We start from the raw sequence: 22,573 nt of genomic DNA on the forward strand, positions 1-22,573 counted from the left end.
TGTGAAAGCTCATCCTGAACTTGGGCTGCTGGGAGTCCTTATTGGCTGCAATTAGATACCAACGAACCCCCCTCCCCTCCCTCAAACCACTTTTGCTCCCCCTCTTAACTGTCTTGAAGCCCACCAGTGGGACCTCTGAGAACACTGATGGGATCCCTCTCATTTCACTTTTTACTATAATTAATCAGTAATGGCCCAGCACCGGTGCATTTTCATGTTGTCTCATCACGGTGTTGTTAGTGTGTGTCTGTGCGCGTGTGCGTGCGCGAGAGAGAACAAGGCACATCTAGACACTTTGCCAGAGGCCTCTGGTCAGACTGTAGCCAAAGCATTCAGCGTCACAAGATGTAAATCGCCCGGCTGCTACAGCACATGCACAAGCACAGCGCTTTAACGAAAGCAGCTCAAAGAGGAGGAAACGTACACGGGCGAGGCGGTCTGCAGGGTGAGGGGGTCTGCAGGGTGAGGCGGTCTGCAGGGTGAGGCGGTCTGCAGGGTGAGGCGGTCTGCAGGGTAAGGTGGTCTGCGAAGCGAGGTGGTCTGCGGGGCTCCGGTGCAGCTCTACAGTGCGTGCGTGTGCGTGCGCGTGTGCGTGCACGTGCGCGTGCGTGTGTGTGTGTGTGCAGCAGCTGGTAAAGCAGTGGAGTCCAAAACAACTAGCTGCTGTGTCCTCCTCTCTCTCCTCTTTAAAAGGTGAACAAGACCATTCTAGCCTGCAAGTCAGATGACATGCGTGTTTGGATTGAATGTTTGCTCATGCACATTTAAAAACATGTAGACCGAAACTTATCGGCCTGGCCTGTTGACACAGCCGGCTACTAGCCACACACAATGTTTTGCTCTGTTGCCGTAGAAGGCACACCTTGGATAATTGTTTCAGGCCACAAGCATCTCCGACTTCATAAGTCAGTGTTACCAGGACAGCAAAGAGAGTTGTGTTCAAAGACACGAGACTTAGATATGAGCAAATACAGTAAGCGATTGCTGCGTGACTTAATAGCCGTCGCTGTGTATTTATCTCCTAAAGTTGTGGTGTAAAGCCCCGGAGAACTATCAACACATACCAGACGATTGTGTCCCCTTTGTACGACTGTGTTTGTTTTCGCACAGCATCATTGTTTAGCAGGCTGCCAAAAATAGAACAAAACATGTCCACTTATCAACATGCAAAGAGACAAAAGAAATTGGCAAGACAAACAAGTTTTGATCCTGTTTTTAGAAGCAAACTTTGCTCAAAAGATTGTTTTGCGCAAGTTTTGTTATTAAAGGTTTTTCCTTCCCCAGTCTTCGGAAATAGATGCAGACGAGGTTCACCGTTGTGCTCCACTGTAGTCTCTTTGTATCTGGAGCTGGCTGCCATCAGCGCGGGACAAATGAGACCATGGTGGAACAAGGTGAGGTCAAGCCATTTGTGGGATGATTGAATGAGACGGTGGGGACTAAACGCTGCGCCTTCACAGATACGAATGGCTGCTCTTCCTCTTGAAGCGCTTCAAGCGCTGGCCGGGAATTTATTTAATTTAGTTTTTACAGTCTATAGTTGAGACCCTGTCAATGCTCGTAGCAAGGTTTTCTTTTTAAACTTAAGCGTATTAGGACGTTTTGAGAAAGTTCGTTCTTTTCTGTTTTTCTCATTTACAGTCGAATATTTGTTTTGTGCCTCGTGAATGTGTTTTTTTTTTAATTTGACCTTTATTTGACTTTGATCTCTCAACATAATGAACAAATGGGAGTATCCGCATGTCCCGTGTTGTTTAGGGTTTATTGCTCAAGCAATAATATCTGACGTCATGTTCTTTTAGGGTGTGATCGGATTGCTCACTTCTCTCTCAGTGGTCCACTGTCCAGTCCAGTTGTTAACAAGGGCAGTGGGTTTCTTCTTCTCTCCCCAGAACAGTGATGGAGCTTAAACCAAAGCTATGGGGGGTTGGAGAACTGGGAGAGTTCAGCCTAGTTTTACAGCTTCAGCCCTCACTTCCCAGCGCGTAGACAGTGATCGATGGGCTTAGACATGCTCTGTAGGACAGGCGGTGGGTGGGTTAGCTCATTTTGTTTTGTCCTCCTCCCCCATGATTTACTTCACATGGGAAGTTTGCTTGGATTTAAAAGAGTGCGTGAGAGAGAGAGGGAGGGAGCGAAGGAGAGAGAGGGAGAGAGAGAGAGGGAGGGAGCTGCACCACCAGCTGTGTGTGAAAAAGCTGATTCGAAACTGAATGCACTTGAAATATTGTCTCTCATTTTGCATGTAACATTTCTGAGGAGCTTGGCAGATAGTTTGACAAAAGGAAACATTGTTCACGCCTCTCATTCAGACCGAGCTGTAAATGAATTTGTTCTTGATTTAGGCAGCAGCTACTTTTTCTATGGAAAATACTTCCTCTATTTTTAGTATGACAAGGCCTCCTAAATGAGTCGTCTTCCCTCGTGGTCGAGAGCTGTGGCTGTCCTGGGTTAATACGCTGGCCGCAGCTGAAGGATGCCAGGAATAACCCAGCTGGGTCGCCCTGACCTCTTGGAACTGGGCAGCGCTCCAGGTCTCAATTAAGTGATGCTCTCTCTTTCCAGAAAAGGCAATAATATTTAAATGGGGTTTGCAAGAGTTATAGCATCATCAACGCTGTAATGGAAGTGAACCAAAGAGCTTTTGTGGACCTGGAGTAAAAAAAACATGTGTGCAGTGTTCCTACGAAATAAGAAACTTCACACTCCAATAAAATCATTTAAAACAGTGGTTCTCAACTGGTGGGTCGCGCCCTACTAGTGGGTCACAGACCCGATTTTAATGGGTCGCGGGCCTTTGCTTGGGGGAAAAAAAAATTCTATATATATATATTATTTTTAATTATGTGATTTTATTTTGAAGGGACTTTTATGCAGCGCAGTGTGGTTTTATATGCCGTGTTGGGGCCGGGACACACCTTCATCACCAGCCGGTCCTCTCTCTGACATCGCCGGCCCCAACTTCATTCTGTGCTTCACAGAACACGTTTAATTGACTCTAAAACCTAAAGTTCAGAAATCACTGACTGACAATTTTATACTATTGCTCGCAATCTATATTCACACTCATGGTTTCCACACCCAGCATGCAACACTACTGATCGCGATCTGTATTCACACTCATGGTTTGGATGTTTCTTGCAGGTTTTCAGAGCGTTTTAGCCATTTTAAGACCTTCTGCCTTGATTTTAATCCAGAACGTAAATCCTTTAAAGTTTAAAGGAGTATACTGATAGTGTTTTTTATTCCCATGTGACTATTCTGCACCTGGGCCGCAGAGTTAGTTTAGGTTCTGTTACTTATCTTATTGTTTTGTTACGCACCGTCAACACCCCTACACACACCCAATCACACACCCAGCATGTAACCCTACTGTCTCCATACTATCTCAGGTTCAAACTGCACCATCTTTTCATTAAATACATTGGCGATGTTGAGAATGTTCCTCGATTTGGGTCGCGGCTTGTCATGAAGGGTGATGGTGGGTCCCGGAGCCAGACCAGTTGAGAACCACTGACTTAAAAGGTCACTTGAGGAGTTGCACTGTTGACTTCTTTGGAAGCTTGTTTCCTCCCACCCATTACCAGTATAATCTGCATTGTAAACATTCTCAACAACCTCATCGTGAGAAATTAGCGAGAACAATTGCACCACTCATCAGATAGTGCTGATGAAAACCTCTTGTGGTAAGATGCACACAGCAGCACAACTCCCACCAACGCCATTAAAGACATACTGCCTCCAGCTTTTATCAGTGTATCAAGCTGACAGAAAATGAAATGAAAAAGTCTTATAGCCCAATACCTCAGCAGTACTTCAGCTACACATGGAAGATAAGATCACAATCTGCACATCCTGTGGAGAAAAAAAAGAGAAAGCAAATGTGTAGCCACGAACAGAATTGCTAACATGCCAAAATGACACTTCAGTAACGTTTTGTGTGAGGAAGGATGGATCTCAAAATATAATCTGAGTCATTGCATCCCCATTTCTAGCTATTTGTTATCATTAAAGCAATATTGTTTTGTAGATTATAATATAAAGAGTTAAACATTGTAAATTACCGTTTTTGTTTTGTAACTATTCTTTCAACATAACAATATGCCAATATGCCCTATGTCATACATGAAGAAGCCACCTTGACATTTTTTATTTAATTCAGTTTATTTTGTATAGCCCAAATACAAGATTTGCCTCAGCTGGCTTTACAATCTGTACACATTACATCCCTCTACCAGGACCTCACATGGGATCAGGAAAAACTCCCCAAATAAAATTAGTAAAAACCCTTTAACAGGGAACAAAAGAGAAGAAACCTGAGGGAGAGCAACATAAGAGGATCTCTTTCTCCTGATGGACAGAAGCAATACATGTCATGTGACCAGAATGAGCAACATAACAGAGTTACAGCACATTACATGAATATGACAGAAACTATTCATAGAATGAGTAGTAGGCATGGACCACGATCCAGATAACCACAACACATGTCAGCGGAAGAGGTAAAGAGGAGGGGCATGAGCAGGGCCATAGCCACGGAGGCGAGACTAGCTCAGCTATGATATATATATATATATATATATATATATATATATATATATATATATATATATATATATATATATATATATATATATATATATATATATATATATATATATATATATATATTGTATGACAACAAAGCCCCAATTATGTGGTCCTATATATGCGTCATCTCACGGCACCACGCCCTCTTTAATTGATTTGATGGATGCAGAGACACCGCAGCGATGACCACTGAGCAGAAAGCACATTACAGCTTTATGTAAAAGCACAGGCGGGTGTAACATTATTAAAGATGGATCTGTTCCATGTGTCCCAGTGAGCCCATGACAGTGTGACAGACAGCCAGCATGCATGCACACAGTACCAGGAGTGCTGATGCCGGAGCAGCTAATTCAACCGTTGTTAATTTTATGCTCTCTGAACTGCCTCTCAGAGGTAATGGCATATAACGCAAGGTTGCACCCATATTTCAACAGAAAGGAGCAGCACCATATACAAGGCACAAGAGGGATGCAATGCTATACATTTCTCTGTCCTGTGAGTGTGTGTGTGTGTGTGTGTTTGTGTGATGGGGGGTAGTTAGCCTTGCAGCAGCGCCTGTGTTGATGGAGAGAGAGGGGGCCTGCAGGATCCTGTGTGTCAGCAGCCTGCATGTGAGAGACATTGCCTGGCGGAAATGCATCACTGGCAGATGTCCAACCCCCCCCCCCCCTTTACTCCCTCTTTCCCTTCCTGGTCTATCTTCCTCTTTTGTCTCTGAGTACAGAGAACACAGAGGCCCTTTTTTAAGACAGCCACTGGGAAAAACATATGGAGGCCACTGTTCTTCCTTTATGCTCTTCCAGATGACAAATAGAACAGCGGTGTTGTTGGTGTGAAAATCAACATTGTTGCATCCGAGTTTTTCTTCTTCTCGCGTTTGCATCATAACTGGAGCATGTGCTTCTGCTGTCTTTCATGTGGTCACGACCAGGGCTGTTTATTTACACTCGCAGAAGAGTCCTCTGGGCCCAGTGACACACTCACGCGCAGATGTAGTTTGATTGGAGCGAAGCGGTGTCATTCACACGGCGCTGTGCGTGGGAGGAGCCCGCAGTCTTGTGATGAAGTTTTCATGGAGGAGTTGTGCTTCTCTCTTCAAGCCTCACGGAGGGATATCTGCACAGGAAATACGATGGAGGGGGGGGGGTTAAACACCTGCTGCCCCCCCCCCCCCCTCTTCTTGTACAGCCTCCAACGCACACAGTCAACCACACACAACCGCATGCGTGCTAAAGCACAGTAACCTGCTTAATGCAGCCGACGCAGGTTTCTCTGAGGTCGGTTTGATCAACGAGTTAACATCATACCTGGAGTCCAGCTGTTGAGCGTGGGTTTCCACGGCAACATTCTGCATCGCATATAGTGAGAAAAGTCCAAACTAGAGAATTGTTGAGTAGTTCAAATGCAGAGTTTTTAATTATAGATGAAATTCTCCAAATCAACACATGTATGATTTTGACTCTTCTGGCTCACTGAGTGCTGAGGAGATGATCTGATGCCTTTTTACCGTGTACCTTTTTTCCCAGGCGTGGAAGAAACGCTGGTTTATACTCCGCAGCGGCCGCATGAGCGGTGACCCCGATGTCCTCGAGTACTACAAGAACGACCACTCCAAGAAACCCATCCGGGTCATCGACCTGCACTGCTGCGAACAGGTGGACGCCGGCCTGACCTTCAAGCGGAAGGAGTTCCAGGATAGCTTCGTGTTTGACATTAAGACCTCAGATCGCACTTTTTATCTCGTAGCCGAGACGGAGGAGGAGATGAACAAGTGGGTCCGCTCCATCTGCCAGCTGTGTGGGTTCAACCAGTCGGACGACAACCACGGTAGGAAACCCTGACCTGTCTTTGCTGTTCATTCCTCTGCCTCTGTGTTGTTTATCTCTCCACCCTCTCCGCTGGTACCTCGAGCAAGTTTAACGGTTTTATTGTTTAAAAACAAATTAAAACACTTTTCAGGTTGGCCCAGACATCGTTTGGTCAATTATTGATAATTTGTTATTGATACATTTTTCATGTAATTTGTTTATCAGAACTTGTCATAATTAGTTGGAAGAATTACGGTTAAAGAAGAAACAAGCGTTGCGATATGTTTTAGGAAAATTGTGATGGGAATTTTTCACACTGAACATATTATTGATTAAATAAGCAGGATAATATAAAGAGCATAGTATGCATATCCTGTATCTTTACGGAATAAATATACTGTGTTTAGTTGTCTCTGGCATATAAGCAGCAGAAAACCAAATGCAATAACATCCCGTTTATCAGGCTCCCTCTGTGCTTTCTCATGTTATTTGGAACAGATTGCATCTTAGTTTTCACAAAAGAAATCGACAGCAGAAGTCCAGTCACATGATATCATTGGCAATTGTGTTCTTTCCATCTTTGCTATTTGAGAGAGTAGAATAGGAACATCTCTGCCAAATAAATGGACACAGTGTCTGAGAGTGTTATTGATTTTTCTCTTCGTTTGTTTTGTTAAAGAAAGGGTCCGATCTGTTGTGTTCAGGGTGATGGAAACTCTTAGTATCAGCCATTTTCAAAGATAGCAGCAGATTCGGAGGCTTAGCGGTGTGTTGTTGCTGCATCTGGATCATGTCACATGAAGCATGTTAGATTAAAGCACTTATCAGACAAAGCATGCTAATGATAACATTGTTATGCAGCAATGTTCTTATGTAAAACGGCAATCCGTCCAAAGATTGGCCTTAAATGCACTCTGCTCGGATTTCATGCCTCTGAAAAACAAATACACTGCATGTACGAGCTGATCAGTCCAAACTAAAGAAGGTTGATGCTCTTATATATGTTCTTCTTTTAATCAGCAGGGAGTGAGCTCTTAAGTGTCAACTCACTTTTCAGATATTATTGTCATTTTAAGATCAGTTTATGTCGCTGATATAATGATAATAGCGTAGTAATGCAAGTGCATCCTTTCAAAGAGAAATTCACTTTGAACTATTAAAAAAAAAAAATCATTGGAGTTAGAATATCGGAACTGTATTAAAATATCTTAAATAAATAAAACCACGCCACCAAAACAAAATATAAATGTGAGCAAAGGTGTGCAATGTCTGTGCAGGGGCTTCTAATGGCAGGGAAACCCCTGCTGTTTATTCTGGCATGGTTTTGTCTGAAATGTTGGTGACATTATTCATGGAAACAAACATCCATGTAAACAGAAGCGGCAATATTGAGGCCAGGAAAAAAAGATGGAGGTGATGAGAATATATCGTAAGTTAAGTCAATAATGTCACTATGGAGAGTTTGTAAAAGACACACACACACACACACACACACTCCTGTCATATTCATCGCTCTACCCTTCCAGATTGCACTCATGATGTTGTTTTCCAGCCATCTGGCAGCTGGTGGACGTTAATTCTTCGTGCACATGGTTGATCATCTGTAACATGTGATATTTCCAGGTGTGGAATAAAAAAACATCTGTGTAATAATGCTCGCATCAGGAGGGGCTCCCCCTGGTCCAAGGTAATTAGCAAGGCCCTGTTATGAATCTCAAACTGTATCAACTGCAGCCGGCGGGGTGTGGCTGGGAGAGTGGGTTAGGGCAGTGAGAGGGTGTATGTCATGGCAGCTACGCTAATGGCTGCACTCTGTCATGTAAACATCACGTCCAGGCTTTTGTTTTCACCGAAATATGCGGTTCCTGTTTCTGAGGAACTTTTATTAAAAAACTATTCGTTCTCTGTGCTCCAAATGCATTTTCCATACTCTATTTTAGTTGGTGGAAAATTAGGAATTTGTGCTAGCTTCTTGCTCCGAGCAAAATCCTAATTCTCAGCATTAATCACGGCAGAGGGTTGTGTTTGTTATAGAAACTCTGACTGATTTTGACAAGCATTACAAACCAAAACTAACACTTTCTTTAAATGTTTCAATGCTCTGGACAGTTGTGGGATATGTTATGCAACTCTTATGAGACATAAGCTTCCCTTGTTCTCATACCACTTAATATCTTTCAGTCCTTAAGTACCACAAAGTACTCGTAGTAGTTTTCTATTTTCCATTTCCTCAAATTGTGAATTAAACATGCTTGAAAAAGTCGTATGGTCGATGTTATTGTTTTATGTATTTACTCCTCAAGGGCAAAGCTGCTCGATTTACTCCTAGTTCCCTCTTACGTCACTACTGCTGTCTTAAAGGGACAGCTCGGGCCTTTTGAAGTGGGGTTGTATGAGGTTGTGATTCACAGTCACTGTATTACATAAAGTAGATAGCGGTCTGCACGCGCCCAGTTTGGAGACAGTAGTCTGTGCACTGCAATACTACACAAAGCGATGTACTGTGGACGGGGGGCAGCAGAAAACAATATTTTAGACGCCTAAAAGAAAGGCCCACTTAAAAATGTAAGTACACACTGTATTTGTAATATTTTTCCCTGACTTACTTTGACGTGTGACAGCCATTTTCGTCTGAAACCGGGGTCTTGTATGAACTCTTGTATGCTCTTGCCAAAGCCACCAGTCATTTTACCTCAAAGAGAAATGGAGTATGTGAGAGGAGGGCACACCCCACCTGCTACAGTATTCCTCCTGCAGCCTGTGAGCACATAGTGCTCGTGGAGCTGAGCCACGGTTTACACCGCCAACACATTAACTGTTGCTTAACATGCTGAGCTTTGATCAATCGATGCAGAAACATGTACTTGTGGCTTTTGTGATTACAGGCTGATGAAGTGACTCAGACGTGCAGATGGTAATTGGAGCTAACAGAGGATAACTTAAACATCTTTTATTAGTAAAGGTATTTGGTGGGTGTTCCTCCTGGCAGGCAGCTGCAGATCAGAACCAGTGTGTCACCTTCAGGCTGGGAATTCCCTCTCTGAAAGGTAAACAAACCATGTAGGAGGGAAGAAAAAAAAAAGAATCGAAGATGTTAGTTCCTCTTATGGAAAGTAAACAAGCCGACAGACGAACAGAAGAAGCACAGATGCAAAGTTACGCAGATGGCATGTTTGTTTTCATACAGAGGCAGGAGGTGTTAACCAGAACACATCAGCACGGCTCTGGGATTCATATTGATTGCATTCTGCAGCCATAATGTTACTTAGTGTACACCAGGTGATATTGTTCACTCCAATACAGCCAATACAGCGAGGGCCAATCTGAAGTCTCACAGGATGGTGGAAGAGATCTAACAGGCTTAGCTACACAATCCTCTGAAGCCGTGTAGAAGTGTTTGGGTTTCTCAGAGGATTTTGTTGAGACTCCGGCTGCATCTGTTGTATCGGCACTTTGATCTGAACTTACCTTTTGTCGGTCAGAGTTGGCCTCTGCTGCCAATAGTGAGCTGCCTCTTGGGACTGCAAGGAAGGTCGTCCAAGGGCAGCACATGACTGCAGCTCATTGTTGAACAACTTTGTCTCTCTTTCTATCTTTGGTTTGATCTCTTTTTTTTTGGTCTGTATCTCTCTCACACAATTTATCTACACATTCTTTCTCTCTCTTTCACGCACACACCACACAAACGCACACCACACAAACACCCACGCACACACACAAACACACAGTGACCATTTGACATTCATTTTGTGGAACAATATATGAGATATTTTTGCTGATGTTTTGGTAATTTTCATCATTCTCGGTCCTAGAATTCTACTTTGAACATTTGTTTTGCAATTACTTTTTTTCTGAAAGGTTTGAATAAAACAATATGAGTAATTTAATGAGTAAGTTACCCCAATTACAATGGAGGGAAAAAAGAAAAAGCTAAATAAATCTTGGTGGTGGCCATGGAGATAGTTTTGTGCTATTTATATAATTAAGATATTGCCTGTTGAGTTTTTGGAATCTCATTTTTAAAAGCTTTGAGCAGCACAAATGCAATTCTATCAACCCCCATCACTATGCTCAGAGAAGGATATCTCACATTAAACTTTTTGCTTTTAATGGTCTTATGTGAAGCACTTTGAATCGCCTTGTTGTTATAATTATGTGCGATACAATTAAACTTACCTTGCATGCCGAATACAAGAGCCAAGCAACATCTTGACATATGATTGAACTATCCGTTTAATTCTAAACGTCTTATTTTATCCTGATCTTTATGGCATGATTTAAGGAACAGAGACACAAATGTAACGTATTCTAAACATACTTGTGTGCATGAACAGCACACACAGCCATAAACATTCCCTCTCCTCTGGCTTCTCACTCTCTACACATGCAAGCCCGTCTCTCTCCCCTCCCCAAAGTGCCCTTCATGTGCATTGATTTTTTTTGTGTTGAAATAACGAGACTCCATGGCACTGGAAGGTCAGGTTTCTGCTGCCACAGAGCTGTCTGAGGTCGGTTCGCTTCTGATGCCACTGCCGTGCATCCCACAATCCCACTGGCAGCATCGGAAGCATCTGCCAGAGACCAGAGAATGCACTGTGCACACCCATCATAAGATGTAGAGGTTACACAATGTGTGCATGATAAATAATATGATGTAAAAATAGGTTTAACTCAACAACTGAATAGAAGGAAGTGTTTCATCTTGAGCAAACCCTGACAACCAAAAGCTGGTGATTTCAGGAGAAATTGGATATTAAAGTGCTTATGTATACACAAGCACAGAATTGGGTGGGTTTTTTTTCATTCTCACAATCTGCCGATGGGTGTTTGCGCTGTTGTTATCAGATACTGATGGCTGGGTGTGTGGCGTTTGTGCACCCGGGGAGACCCACCCCTGAGCACAATCTAATGAATGGAACATCATCTCTTCAATCATGGGCTTTGTTCGGCTCTCTTCCAGCTGTTTGAACTCGGAGACGAGGGTAATCTCAACTAAGGGATGAGGTTTTTACTTGTCAGCAGTCCTTTTTTCTTTTCCTTTCTTTTTTGCTTTATTGTTTCCTTTTTTTTTGCATGACGGCTCTCACACTGTTTTGTTTTCCTCCTCTTCATTTTGTCTGTTCCCCCTGGCTGTCCCTTGGAAAAAGAAGAAAAAAAGGATTGTTTTTCAGTTAAACTGTTGCCCTTAAGATGGTGAGAAATGGGGGGGAAAAGAATAACTACTAAATCAGCATTTCTGACAGCAGGCTCAGCAGTTTTTGTCAAGTAGCTATTGAAAAGAGATTAGATTTATTCAAAGGGGGGTTAGATGTATCCCCATGTGCTAATGATGGATGTTTTGAACACCGCAGATGTACAAATCAGTGTGACGTTTACATCTCATTGAGTTTCCAAAATAATACATGCTACTGTTGATTTAGTCTGCTCAAAGCTGCCCCGTTCATTATAGTACAAGAAAGGCAGAGATGTGTACTTTGTGTGAAATCTAAACGTACCAACAATGATTGAAGAGGAACCTGGTTGAAAGTTAATAGTAAAGTCGTGGTCATTGTTTGCTTTTCTCCATAACAGTGCTGTGCCAGAGAAATGCCAGTTAAACTGTGATTGGTGTTGGCTCCCATGGCGAGGCAGGACCTTCATTAAATGCGACAAAATGCAAGCATCCGAGCAGTTGCCTATTGTTGTGAAATCAAGCAAATATTTTGAAGTTAATGTCGTCTTTATGAGTATGCTGTAATAAATGAAAATGCAGCTCCCGCTCTGGTTTAGATCATTTTATGCCAAAGGCATTGCTGCTCATGAATCAACGTCTGTTCCTTTACATGTTTGGTAGATTCTCAATCGTTTGTTATCCTAAAATATCTGGTGTCCAGTCCACCATCCATTTGGGTAATAAACTTTGCCATCTTTTCTGTATATAAGTGTAGCCATTTTTTCTGTACCATTTGGAATCAGCCCATTTGTTCAGATGACAGGTTTAAAGGATTGGCTTTGGCACAGGGCAAAGACAATCTCTCTAATTGGTCGCTGCTACCCGACCTAAAGTCCCATGGAAACTGCAGATAGACTATTCTGGAAGAGGATATTTCTGTGGCCGACTTTTGATACGCAATTCGGCTGCTGTAATTAGATGTTTGTACCTGTTTTCATCATGTAATCAGCTATTTGGAGCCCAATCAGCTAGACCTGCCTCTTGACACACAGTCACCATAATTGGCAGGCTGGTAGTGTTAGCGCAGATAAAGGTGTAATTACAGATCTGCATCCTGTGTTCAGGAGTGCGTGCAGACATTTTATGTAACTGTTTAGATGCAAAGACGTTCATGCAAAGAGATTTACAGCTGGGCTGCTTGTCTTCAGTGTTTGCAAAGTGGAGGAAAGCCGACTTGTTTTATCAAGGAAGAGGTCACTTCTGCTTCTTTTACTCTGAAGGTCACCCTTAAAGTTGTTTCCTGTCTCGGTGCTGCAAGATTTTTTTTCAAGATGTTATGGAGTATAAAATATCACTGGGATTTTTCAGTATTTCTTTATGAGACTACACAAAAAGGACCACAATGGAGATATTTATTTTTTTCTTCCCAAAAAAATACCTGGCTTCTTACTGAGCTGAAGCTTAAGTGTTAACAGGTGACCAGTGTGCATATAAACACAATCAAAGGGAATTGATTCAGCCCAGAATCTAATGTGTTCAAGCTTAAAAATGCACTTAAGATTATTGAAGTGATTGTTTAAAGCATCCTGACTAAATCACTAAAGTGTATATTGTAGTCAAGTATCACATTCTCCATTCATCATGACTCCTGAGTTTCCACACCAAGCGTGTTTCCATTCTGTAATGAACTGCATCGTCAGAGCAAATGATCCTTTTTTGTCTTGCTTTTTTTTCTTCTTCTTCTTCTTTTTTCAATGAGACAATGAAAACCAACACGCAACCTCAACCACAAATTGTCTCAACTCTTCATCTGTGTCTGTTGCAGGGCGACAGTATTTATCCACCCGTTGCCTCGCAGAAATGAGGTCAGAGGGTTGAAAATGAGCTGCTGGTTCAGACCAAACTCTGTAATGCACCGGCCCCGACAAGCCCTGAGCCTGTGATTGATCAGCCCGCTGTTTTGAAGCACACTGATGTCGCAGTGTAGTTGATGGGCGGGGCTCACGTGATGCTGCTGAGCGGCCAGGCACAGGGGAGTAATGTGATCAGAGATGGGGGTGAGGGGGAGGGGGCGCTCCTGTGTGCCTGCTCGGCTTGACACGCAGCGAGAATGACACAGCCACGTCACTTTGTTCACTATCCAGCAGAGCAAGGACGCCATTGTTCCTCATCCCGTTGAGCATCCTGATCCCTCAGCGCTTAAAGCCCTCGGCAACTTCTACCAAACCCAGCCCTGCTGCCGCTCGCATCTCCTTCATCCAGTAATGTCAGTCTCATGTAAAGCTCCCAACCCCAAACCCCCTAACCACACAAATGGACCCACTCTGCATCCTCCTGGGACACTGTTGCTTTAAAGCAATCCATGCAGGGCAACAAATAATGTATCTCCAGGAGTCATTTAGCCGTTGCTCATTTCCAGGTTGTCTTAAACGGGGTGAGCGGGTACATATCAAGGCCTTTATTCAAGGGCACTTTGACAGGACCCTTGGGAGGATCAAACCTACTGCCTGACCTTTTATATCATGAAATGCCCCTCTTCCTCCTCCCCCTCACCATCACCACCAGGCCACCCTGCAGAGCCATATCTGAGAGATTCATTTGCAAAACTCCTTGTAGCTGTCCCAGCCCCGCGGCTATATTTTTAAGTGCAATCTCATATGGAAGCATTAAGGAAATTGCATTTGTCTTTGTATACTCGATTTGAAAGCAGGTGCACAAGGCCTACTTTAGATGATTATCTTGGATGGAATATTTAAGGGGTGATTTTGATCCTTATGGAAATGGTATAACTGCCGTATTGGGGAGATTCAAATGCTTCGTCTTCCTTCATGTTTCCATCAGACGTTCTTTCAATTCAATGGGTCAGTGGTATTCTCTATTTTTATATCTCATTTCAGATTAGATTATCATTTATCCACGTCTAAATTTGCATGGGCTGAGAGGAAATGAGCACCCTACAAAGACGCTCTTGTCCTTAGTGATCCGGCAGGGTTCTAATTTTGGCCCCTTGAGTCCAGCGGCCGGCTTCTATTAGATTATTGCCACAGAGCAAATGAGACACAGGTGATGTATTATAAAGCATAATTGGAAAATTGCTCATGAACTTAGGAGCTCTTTGACCCAGAATAGCCATATGTCCTTCACCAACCTAAAGGCTCCTTTAATGCATTGCTGTTGATAGTCTGATGTTTGTTTCAAAGTGAAGGAATGTCATGGAACGAACTCTTTGTCTTTTTTAACGGCCTTGTTTGATGTTGAGGTTTCAGCGTCGTCGTAAAGAAAACAGTCTCTAGTAATGACGTCTCAAAAAAACTATAATTTGCCTTTATTTTTTACTCGTGCCAGTCCCTCCCAGTTGTATTACTTTCATTTGTCAGATCCAGTATAACAAATGAGTTCTACCTTTGTTTAATAAACATTTTACTACTTAATATTGACAGTACATTAGTCAGTGGAGGGAATATTACAAGAAGCACCTCAGGGTAAAGTTTCAATGTTATATTTTCTACTCTTTTCTCTATTTCTGTGTTGTGGGCTGACTTGATGGAATTTCTTCCCAGTGGTAACATACATCATCAGACCCATTAGTGTCAGTGATGAGCCATGTAGGCTATTCCATCAGCCGACTGGACCAGTCGTCTTTCTTTTCCTTCTTAGTCTGACAGACTTGTGTGGCAGTTAATCAAAAAACATTTAGGGCACGCACAACAACATGAAAATGAACCAGATTACATTTTAGTTTTGAAGTTGTGTCAACAGTAATTCAGTCGTTCGGCCTGCATGTGTTTTTTCCATGCAGCTCTCCACTCTGGCGGGGGTGGGGGATGTTTTTTTTCTACAACAAATCAATATATCTACCCATGTTAGTGGTGCCCTAGTGCTCACCGCACTGGATGAAAGCTTTTACAAAGCTTTTTGTGGAGAAAGGAGATGGTGCCTAAACCAGCCTATGGAGAGTGGAATCTCTCAGAACAATGGTGTAATTGAGGAGCAATGGGAGGGAGGCCTCCCTGTGTGGCGGTGGGCCTGGGCATCTCACTGATGTCCACTGGGCTGGAGACCCCACAGCAGAGGCCTTTTCTCCCTCAGGCATGGATGTGACCTCATTCAGCTAACTGGGCTTCAGAATACCCCCGCCCTGCACCCCACACGCACACACGCTCACTCCATGTTGTGTGTGTTGTCTGTTTCTCGCAGTGGCTGTGGTCCCTCTGTATGGTCAGCTCACGTTATGACTCACACAGGACATCAGCCTCTTCTTATAAGGCAGTTGGATCCGTGATATGCGTTGTAAGGGTCTGATATAGGAAGAAGAAAATGGTGGGGAATAAACAAAATGCATGTGTATGTGTTAAAAAAGGAGTGGGAAGTTACTTTTTAGATATTCTTTAAATAATTTATTCACAGATTCCAGCTTTTAAAATGAGAAGATATACTGTATTTTTTCTGTTTATATCGTTGTAAATAGAACATCTACGGGTTCACGGGTTTGTTGGACAAAACATACAATTTCAAGACATCACCTCTTGTGAAATCTTTCTTTGCATAGATGAAAAAGATATTTGATTTATCAAAATCATATTGATTATTTATTCAATACCTAAAATAATTGTTGCTTGCTAATTTGAAATAGTTTAATCACATTGTTCTTGTATCAACAGACTCAAACGATACCTTGCATTTACTGTACAGTGAGCTTTTGTTCTCCCCCCCATCAGCTTGTGTTGCACACAGCACCATGGGTCGATGGATCAGTGGGCCGCCCACTCTCTACTCCTACAGCTCAGTGTGCGCCGCCTCTATTTGGCCTCCTGCCTAGTCTATTTGCAGCATCCCCTTCTCAGATTCATCTTTTCTTTGTAGCCTTTAGATGCAGATATCAGGGATGTCGCACATAAACAGTAAGACTGTACGGCCATATTGTTCTCACAGTCCCACTGTGCAAAACAATGCAACTCAATAAAATCAAAACAAAGCACATTGACCCTTGAACAGAATAACTTGGATCATGGGCTGTTGAATCACTCATACCCTGCGGCCAAAAAAAAAAGCCAAAGGATACTGTTTTCTCTCCTCCCTTGAGACAGATCCCTCGTCTGTATTGATCAGAGTGCAGGCTGAAATCTGCTGAACACCAGACTCCATGCGAGGCAAGGTCGTGTGAAGGCGTTAAACCCTCAAATGAATTACACACTGCCCCTTGACTTCCAGAATTGTGACGACAAAAGGAAATATTTTGAAGGATGAATTGTGGATTGGGGAGATTATTACTCTTTCTGTAGCATAAGAATGAGCAGCAGGTACATCTGCTGTTAAATTCTCAAGACAAGCAGTAAGAAAAAAAGACACATGTGATGGGTTGAACAATCAATAACTCCAATTTCTTCTGTCCGCAGATGGCAGGTTACACCAGATGCCCCGTTCTGTCGGAGCAGATGTCACCGGCTCGATGGCTCCGCTGACCGGAGAACGCAAACCCTCTGCCCCCATCCACTCCAGCCAGCCAGTCCTCTTCACCTTCGATGTGCCTGTTCGCCACACACACCACAGCTCCCTGTCCAACAGCGCGCCCCAGGACTACCTCCTCCTCCACCAGTGCATGAGCAGGAAGACAGAGAGTGCACGGTAAAGGTCTCGACCCTCAGGCGTCCTGTGTCAGTTTCCTGTTATCCCTTAATGCAGGTCAACGTACAGGTTTGCGACGCTTCCTCAGTTTAGGTGCCCCTAAGGGTTGCAACTACCGTTGCAGGGGGAAATTATCCAACTGCTTTGTGTGTATGCATGTGTGTGTGTGTCAAATCATTGTGGACATGTTATAATGTATATTGAAATATAGCTAATTATGAAATCTATAAGGACATGCATGCTTATCGCGGCTATATGCTGAGCGGGGGAGCAAAAGAACTAAGTGTTTATGTGAAATGTTCTCCTGAGTTTTTCCATTAACATTCACCTCGCCTCCTGCGGCCGCCATGCTTGCTTCCAAGAATCAAAAGGCAGCTTTAATAATGATGCCATTCAGCAGATAGCCGGCACAGTAGATGATCAATGAGGTTAAGGCGGCAATTCATCACTCCTATAGGCTTGGACCCGCGCGGGGTAGAACTGCCCTCTCAGCCACACGATTTGCACATAAATCTGCTGTGTTGGACCTCTGTGAAACCAAAGCTCACAATCCATCTCATCAGCTTTATGCAGATATTTCTGTCACTCCCTCACCAGCTTCTGCTCCGTGGGTCTGCTAATTAAGACAGGCATCTGGTGGCGGGGTATGATTCACGTCAGAGTGAAACTCTACTGGTCTGATGGCCAACGGTATGAATTAATCTATGTAAAAAGCTCCCATGAAGCCACAGTGGTGGAAGGTGGAGAAATGAACAACATCATTGATTGATGATTGAAATCCGGAGGAGACAGAGGAAGAATTGATGAAACACAATGTTTCATCTGACATGAAAACGGAATAAAGTCAGAAAGAGTAGAATGTTATGTCAATATTAATTGTGTTACTTTTGATGCATTATTCATTTAAAATGGTTACATTCATGATTAAGATTGAAGGCAACCATTAGAAACCTGCAGTGTAGCTAATGCATGAAGACCATCCCAAAGAAGATCAGTGCAGACATAAAGAAACGAGTCATTGAGGATATCTTTCCATTGGCCACCTAAATCGGACCATTGCTCAGCTAACTGGCTAGAAATGTCTAAGCTGTAGGTCTGCTCGAGTTGGCACTCAAGGTCAAGCCCTACAAAGGAGCCAGAATAAACGAGGCATGTCCCTTGGGTGTCTCACCGACGCTGAGGAACTGGGAAAGCGTTCGAACTCTTAGCACGGATGTATGTCCTCTCGCTGTCAACATGCAGAAAACAAATAAACACATTACCTTTTCAGGGAAATGTTCACAATATTAAAATCAATTGTGTATAGTAGAGCTGCACAAATGTGTTCTGACAGTGATGATAAGGTGTATTGTTTTTCAGCTGTGCTGAGACCTGAAATGCTGCAGTGCCATCTAGTGGCTATGTGGATATGTCCATTGGAAGTGCATTAAATGCTACTGCAAAACGACAAGCTGTAAACCATTTGTGGTGATAGTTTGGCAGTTGAGTATGAGACAGATGTCTGTTTTGGAGGGAGCATTTAGGCACTGTGGGAAATGGGGACCATAAAGACTTAATGTGTATATTTGTGTGATATGTGTTTATGTCTCTGTCCATGTTGCAGGAGTGCCAGTTTCTCCCAGGCCACGCGAAGCAATCTGTTTGTTGGGAGCGACACTGCGGTGCAGAAACTCTCCCACGGCTTTTCCCACTGTCTCAACGGCATGGGCGCCCAGTTGCACGGCTTCTACAGCCTGCCCAAGCCGGGGAAACACCAGTTACCGGGGCTGGATGACCCGCAAGAGGCCTGTTACGTGCTTCCGCGAGGTTACAGCGCCGAGGCGCCGGCTCACGGCGGTCTCGGTGAGCCGGATCTGGAAGACGAGGAGGTTTACACCTTCAAGACGCCCTGCAACGCCCTCGCCACCGCGCACAGCAACGAACGCCCGACTGACAATTACGACCTCCCTACTCCGCCTGGCTCCTTTTACCAGATCCCCCGGACGTTTGATAAGAATCACAATGCCTTGACGCCCTCCAGCTCTGAGTCTTCTTGTGCTCCTCCCAGGCCCCCTAAACCTAGCCAGGGTTCAGAGGGGCAGTGGGGGAGTCCTCAGTCTGCAGGGAGCCAGAATGGAGAGGCGACGCCTGCAGTGTCGGTCATCCCACGCAGGAATACTCTGCCCGCTGTCGAGAACATCAGGCTGCATAGAGGTACGCTGGATGCAAGGGATCTTTAAGCGCTTTCCTCATACGCTCCTTCTGAACGACGCTCGTTCCTTTAAACGTGATTTCAGTCGACTCGGCGAGACCTTTTGAAACTCGCACATTTGACCCGTTTCCTGTTTTCAAATGCACGTCCGACTTCATTAGTCCGTTCTCTTGTGGTGCCAAACTGATTCTGCGCTTCCTCGTCCTCCCTCTCTCACTCACTCTTTCCCTCTTCCTCTATCTCTCATTTTACTGATTTAACGCCAGCAGCTGAGTAGGAACAAACGGGCCAGTCTAGCAGACAGTGTTCTGTTGAGACGCTAATGAAATTCAAGCCATACAGCCAGCTCCAGAATGCCTCGTTCCGGGCTGATAAGCAATGAGAAAAAAAAAAAAAAACCTTGCAGACACAATGCGCGGCTTCTTATTATGCTGTGTTCTCTGCTTCGCCAAGCCCATGCTCAGGCCTTGTATAGCCAGAGACAAGAAGTGACCTGTGACCCTTGTTAGTGAGGCTACTGGCTGTTCACACACCTGTGCTGCAAAGACTAATTATAACCCATTGAAGCTTTTAATTAAATGTCACTTGTGTTCTGTTTGTTTCATTAAAAAACGCAAGTTTTCTCCTTGAAACGTCAGGTGTTTTTGTCGATATCGGCCTATTTTTTGCATTGTACTATTTCACTAGCAGTTTTTTTTCTTCTTCTTCTTTTTAGAGTTTTTGTGGGTTGTTGATATGGATGTCTCTCCTCGCTTCTCTCCACAGGCTCCTCCTTTGAAACTAACAGCCATCACCGTCCCATCCATTTCAACAACTCGGGCCAGTCTGTGGAATCTGTCAATGACGGGTTCAGCTCCTACCTGGTGAGTCTCCCTTCAACTGCACTCCCTCCTCAGACGGATGCTGTTAGTGTGGCATCATAAACTGCAGAGATAGAAAAAGCATCTCTCCCGTGTTTACTCAAATTGAGTGCTACAGTTTTTGCTGCAATATTGAACCCAGAGAGTTTAACAGAGTAATGCGCCCTCTGTCTCTTCTGACAACAGAGAACCAAAGCGCCTCTGACTCGCTCAGACAGCGGCAACTCCGATGACAACTATGTGCCCATGAATCCTGGCTCCTCGCCACTCAGTGCTGCCCAGGCTGACAGCCCTAAAAATATCTACATCCCGATGAGCCCTGGGCCACATCACTTTGATTTCCCAGGATTCTCTGCAACATTACCTGCCCGTAAGGGGAGCAGCGCCTCCCTGTGTCACCGGCCCAGCCGCCTCAGTGATGTCACACCACCACCCATCAACCGCAACCTCAAACCCAACAGGAAATGTGAGTTTTTGACAGCAAAAGCTCAACGCTGATCTCAAAGTTTGCATTGTCTTGTTTTTCTTTATGGCGATGTTTGGCAAAAACATCGAATGTTTTCACAAAGACAATGACTTTTTTGTTGACAGTGTCTGCTCTTCTTTTCCACAGCAAAGCCAACACCTCTTGATTTGAAGAACAATGGGATCATTGATGAGCTCCCATTTAAGAGCCCAGTCACCATGTCCTGGACACGGCCCATGTGAGTTTTCATATCAGTCATTTCATATCAGTCAAGTCCCCCAAGGCCACACAGACACACACAAACACACGGTTGATAATATGTGTTTGTTTCTGCCTGAGGTCAGAGGTAGAAGCACTCACAGTCCTGTCTGCTTTGTTTCAGGCCTGCTATGAACTCGATGTCCTCGCAGCATTGTCGACCCATCTCGACGCAAAGCATCACCAGCACCGACTCTGCAGACAGTGAGGAGAATTATGTGGCTATGGTGAGTCCTATGACCGGAGGAGAGATCAGGAAAGCACATTGTGCTCTTTGTTTTGAATGATCCACTTGTTTTTCCGGCTACGCTTCACTCTGTGTGAGTGAAACCTCCCTTTTCTCGTCCCCATTAGCAGAACCCAGCGTCTACCTCCCCAGCTGTGAGTGGCACCAGCAGCCCGGCCCCTCGGAAGTGTGGCAACGTGGACTACCTAGCACTGGACTTCCAGCCTGGGTCTCCCAGTCCGCACAGAAAAGTAGGCAGATGTTTTTGCGGCAACTGAATTTGTTCTGCAACTGTTGTTATTTCTAAGGCGGTGCAGTTTGCCCCGCAGGCCAGAATCTCACTCCTGCTTATTTATCATTCTTCAGCCCTCTACATCCTCCGTGACCTCGGATGAGAAGGTAGACTACGTGCAAGTTGACAAGGAGAAGACCCAGGCACTGCAAAGCACCATGCAAGAGTGGACCGACGTGCGGCAGTCGACTGAACCTGCCAAGGGGGTCAAGTCGTGACACTGACCTGCGCAAAACAATGACCTTACGTCAGGCATCTCTAGTATCACGTGGCGATCATCACTGTGAATACTGGTTGGGCTTGATGAGGACTGAATTATTTGGACAAAAAGCCATAACCTATCCTATGCCTGTTCTCTGTGATGATTTTTACTGCAATGCACTGCTAACATGCAGGATATCAGGCCATATACAGGTGAAGCATCCTGCCAAAGCTCTTCATGCAGACTGTTCGAACAGTCCGTGGACAATTGATAATGTGTATGAAAATATCATCCTTACTTATCAACCCATCCTTTATGAATTAAATGTTTCCTCAATGCTCCCCCACACCCACACCCTCTGCGACAGTCAAACATTTTGCATCTAGCAGGTAATTTACCCAATTGCTGCCATTTAAAGGGGCAGCAGTGGCTAACTGGTCGATAACCATATTAATATACTGTAAGAGTACGCTTACTGGTCTCAGGAATGCCAAGATGCACTCCAATTTTGGCATGCAGGCAGACTCTCTCTTTTCACTTCAATCTATCATTTGTGCTGAGTCTTGCAGAAGCAGTGAAGAGATTATTTTCACTGCGGGCAATCATTTCAGTTTAGCAGTGCATGTCTGGTAAGCGGAGGGAAGGAGGAAGGGGGGGGGGGGGAATAATACAGCCTTACAACTACGTGAAGGCCTGTGTCAGAAGCCCTAATGATGACTGCACATGGCTGTTGCCTCAGTTTGAATTAAGTATGAGCCCAAACCATATTTAAAAGCTGTTGGGCTGGATGGCAGGCCAATTATTTCAATGCAGGTACAAAGTCTAAATGTACAGACGGAAGAGAGCAAGACCCAAAAAGAAGAAGCATCTTATATCTTTGTAGATTTGACTTCAGTGGGTAAT

The 22,573-nt window shown here is 44.2% G+C and overlaps 1 protein-coding gene across 2 annotated transcripts in view; it reads left to right on the forward strand.

Annotated features, from left to right (window-relative positions):
• gab2 (GRB2-associated binding protein 2) overlaps nt 1-22,280 on the forward strand; it is a 32,045-nt gene extending 9,765 nt beyond the window's left edge. The window contains exons 2-10 of one of the 2 annotated variants that reach the window (XM_068585161.1): nt 6,117-6,417; nt 16,947-17,175; nt 18,779-19,368; nt 20,132-20,229; nt 20,413-20,692; nt 20,840-20,930; nt 21,075-21,177; nt 21,305-21,427; nt 21,543-22,280. In XM_068585161.1, the coding sequence (XP_068441262.1) occupies nt 6,117-6,417; nt 16,947-17,175; nt 18,779-19,368; nt 20,132-20,229; nt 20,413-20,692; nt 20,840-20,930; nt 21,075-21,177; nt 21,305-21,427; nt 21,543-21,686 (1,959 nt within the window). In that variant the 3' untranslated portion in view covers nt 21,687-22,280. The remainder of the gene's footprint in view (nt 1-6,116; nt 6,418-16,946; nt 17,176-18,778; nt 19,369-20,131; nt 20,230-20,412; nt 20,693-20,839; nt 20,931-21,074; nt 21,178-21,304; nt 21,428-21,542) is intronic. The other variant, XM_068585162.1, reaches the window with a different exon arrangement.
• Nucleotides 22,281-22,573: the final 293 nt, after the last annotated feature.

This window comes from Clinocottus analis, unplaced genomic scaffold, assembly GCF_023055335.1.
Source record: "Clinocottus analis isolate CAN_PGR_092001 unplaced genomic scaffold, fCliAna1.0.p SCAF_2, whole genome shotgun sequence".
In the NCBI taxonomy this organism is placed as follows: Eukaryota; Metazoa; Chordata; class Actinopteri; order Perciformes; family Cottidae; genus Clinocottus; species Clinocottus analis.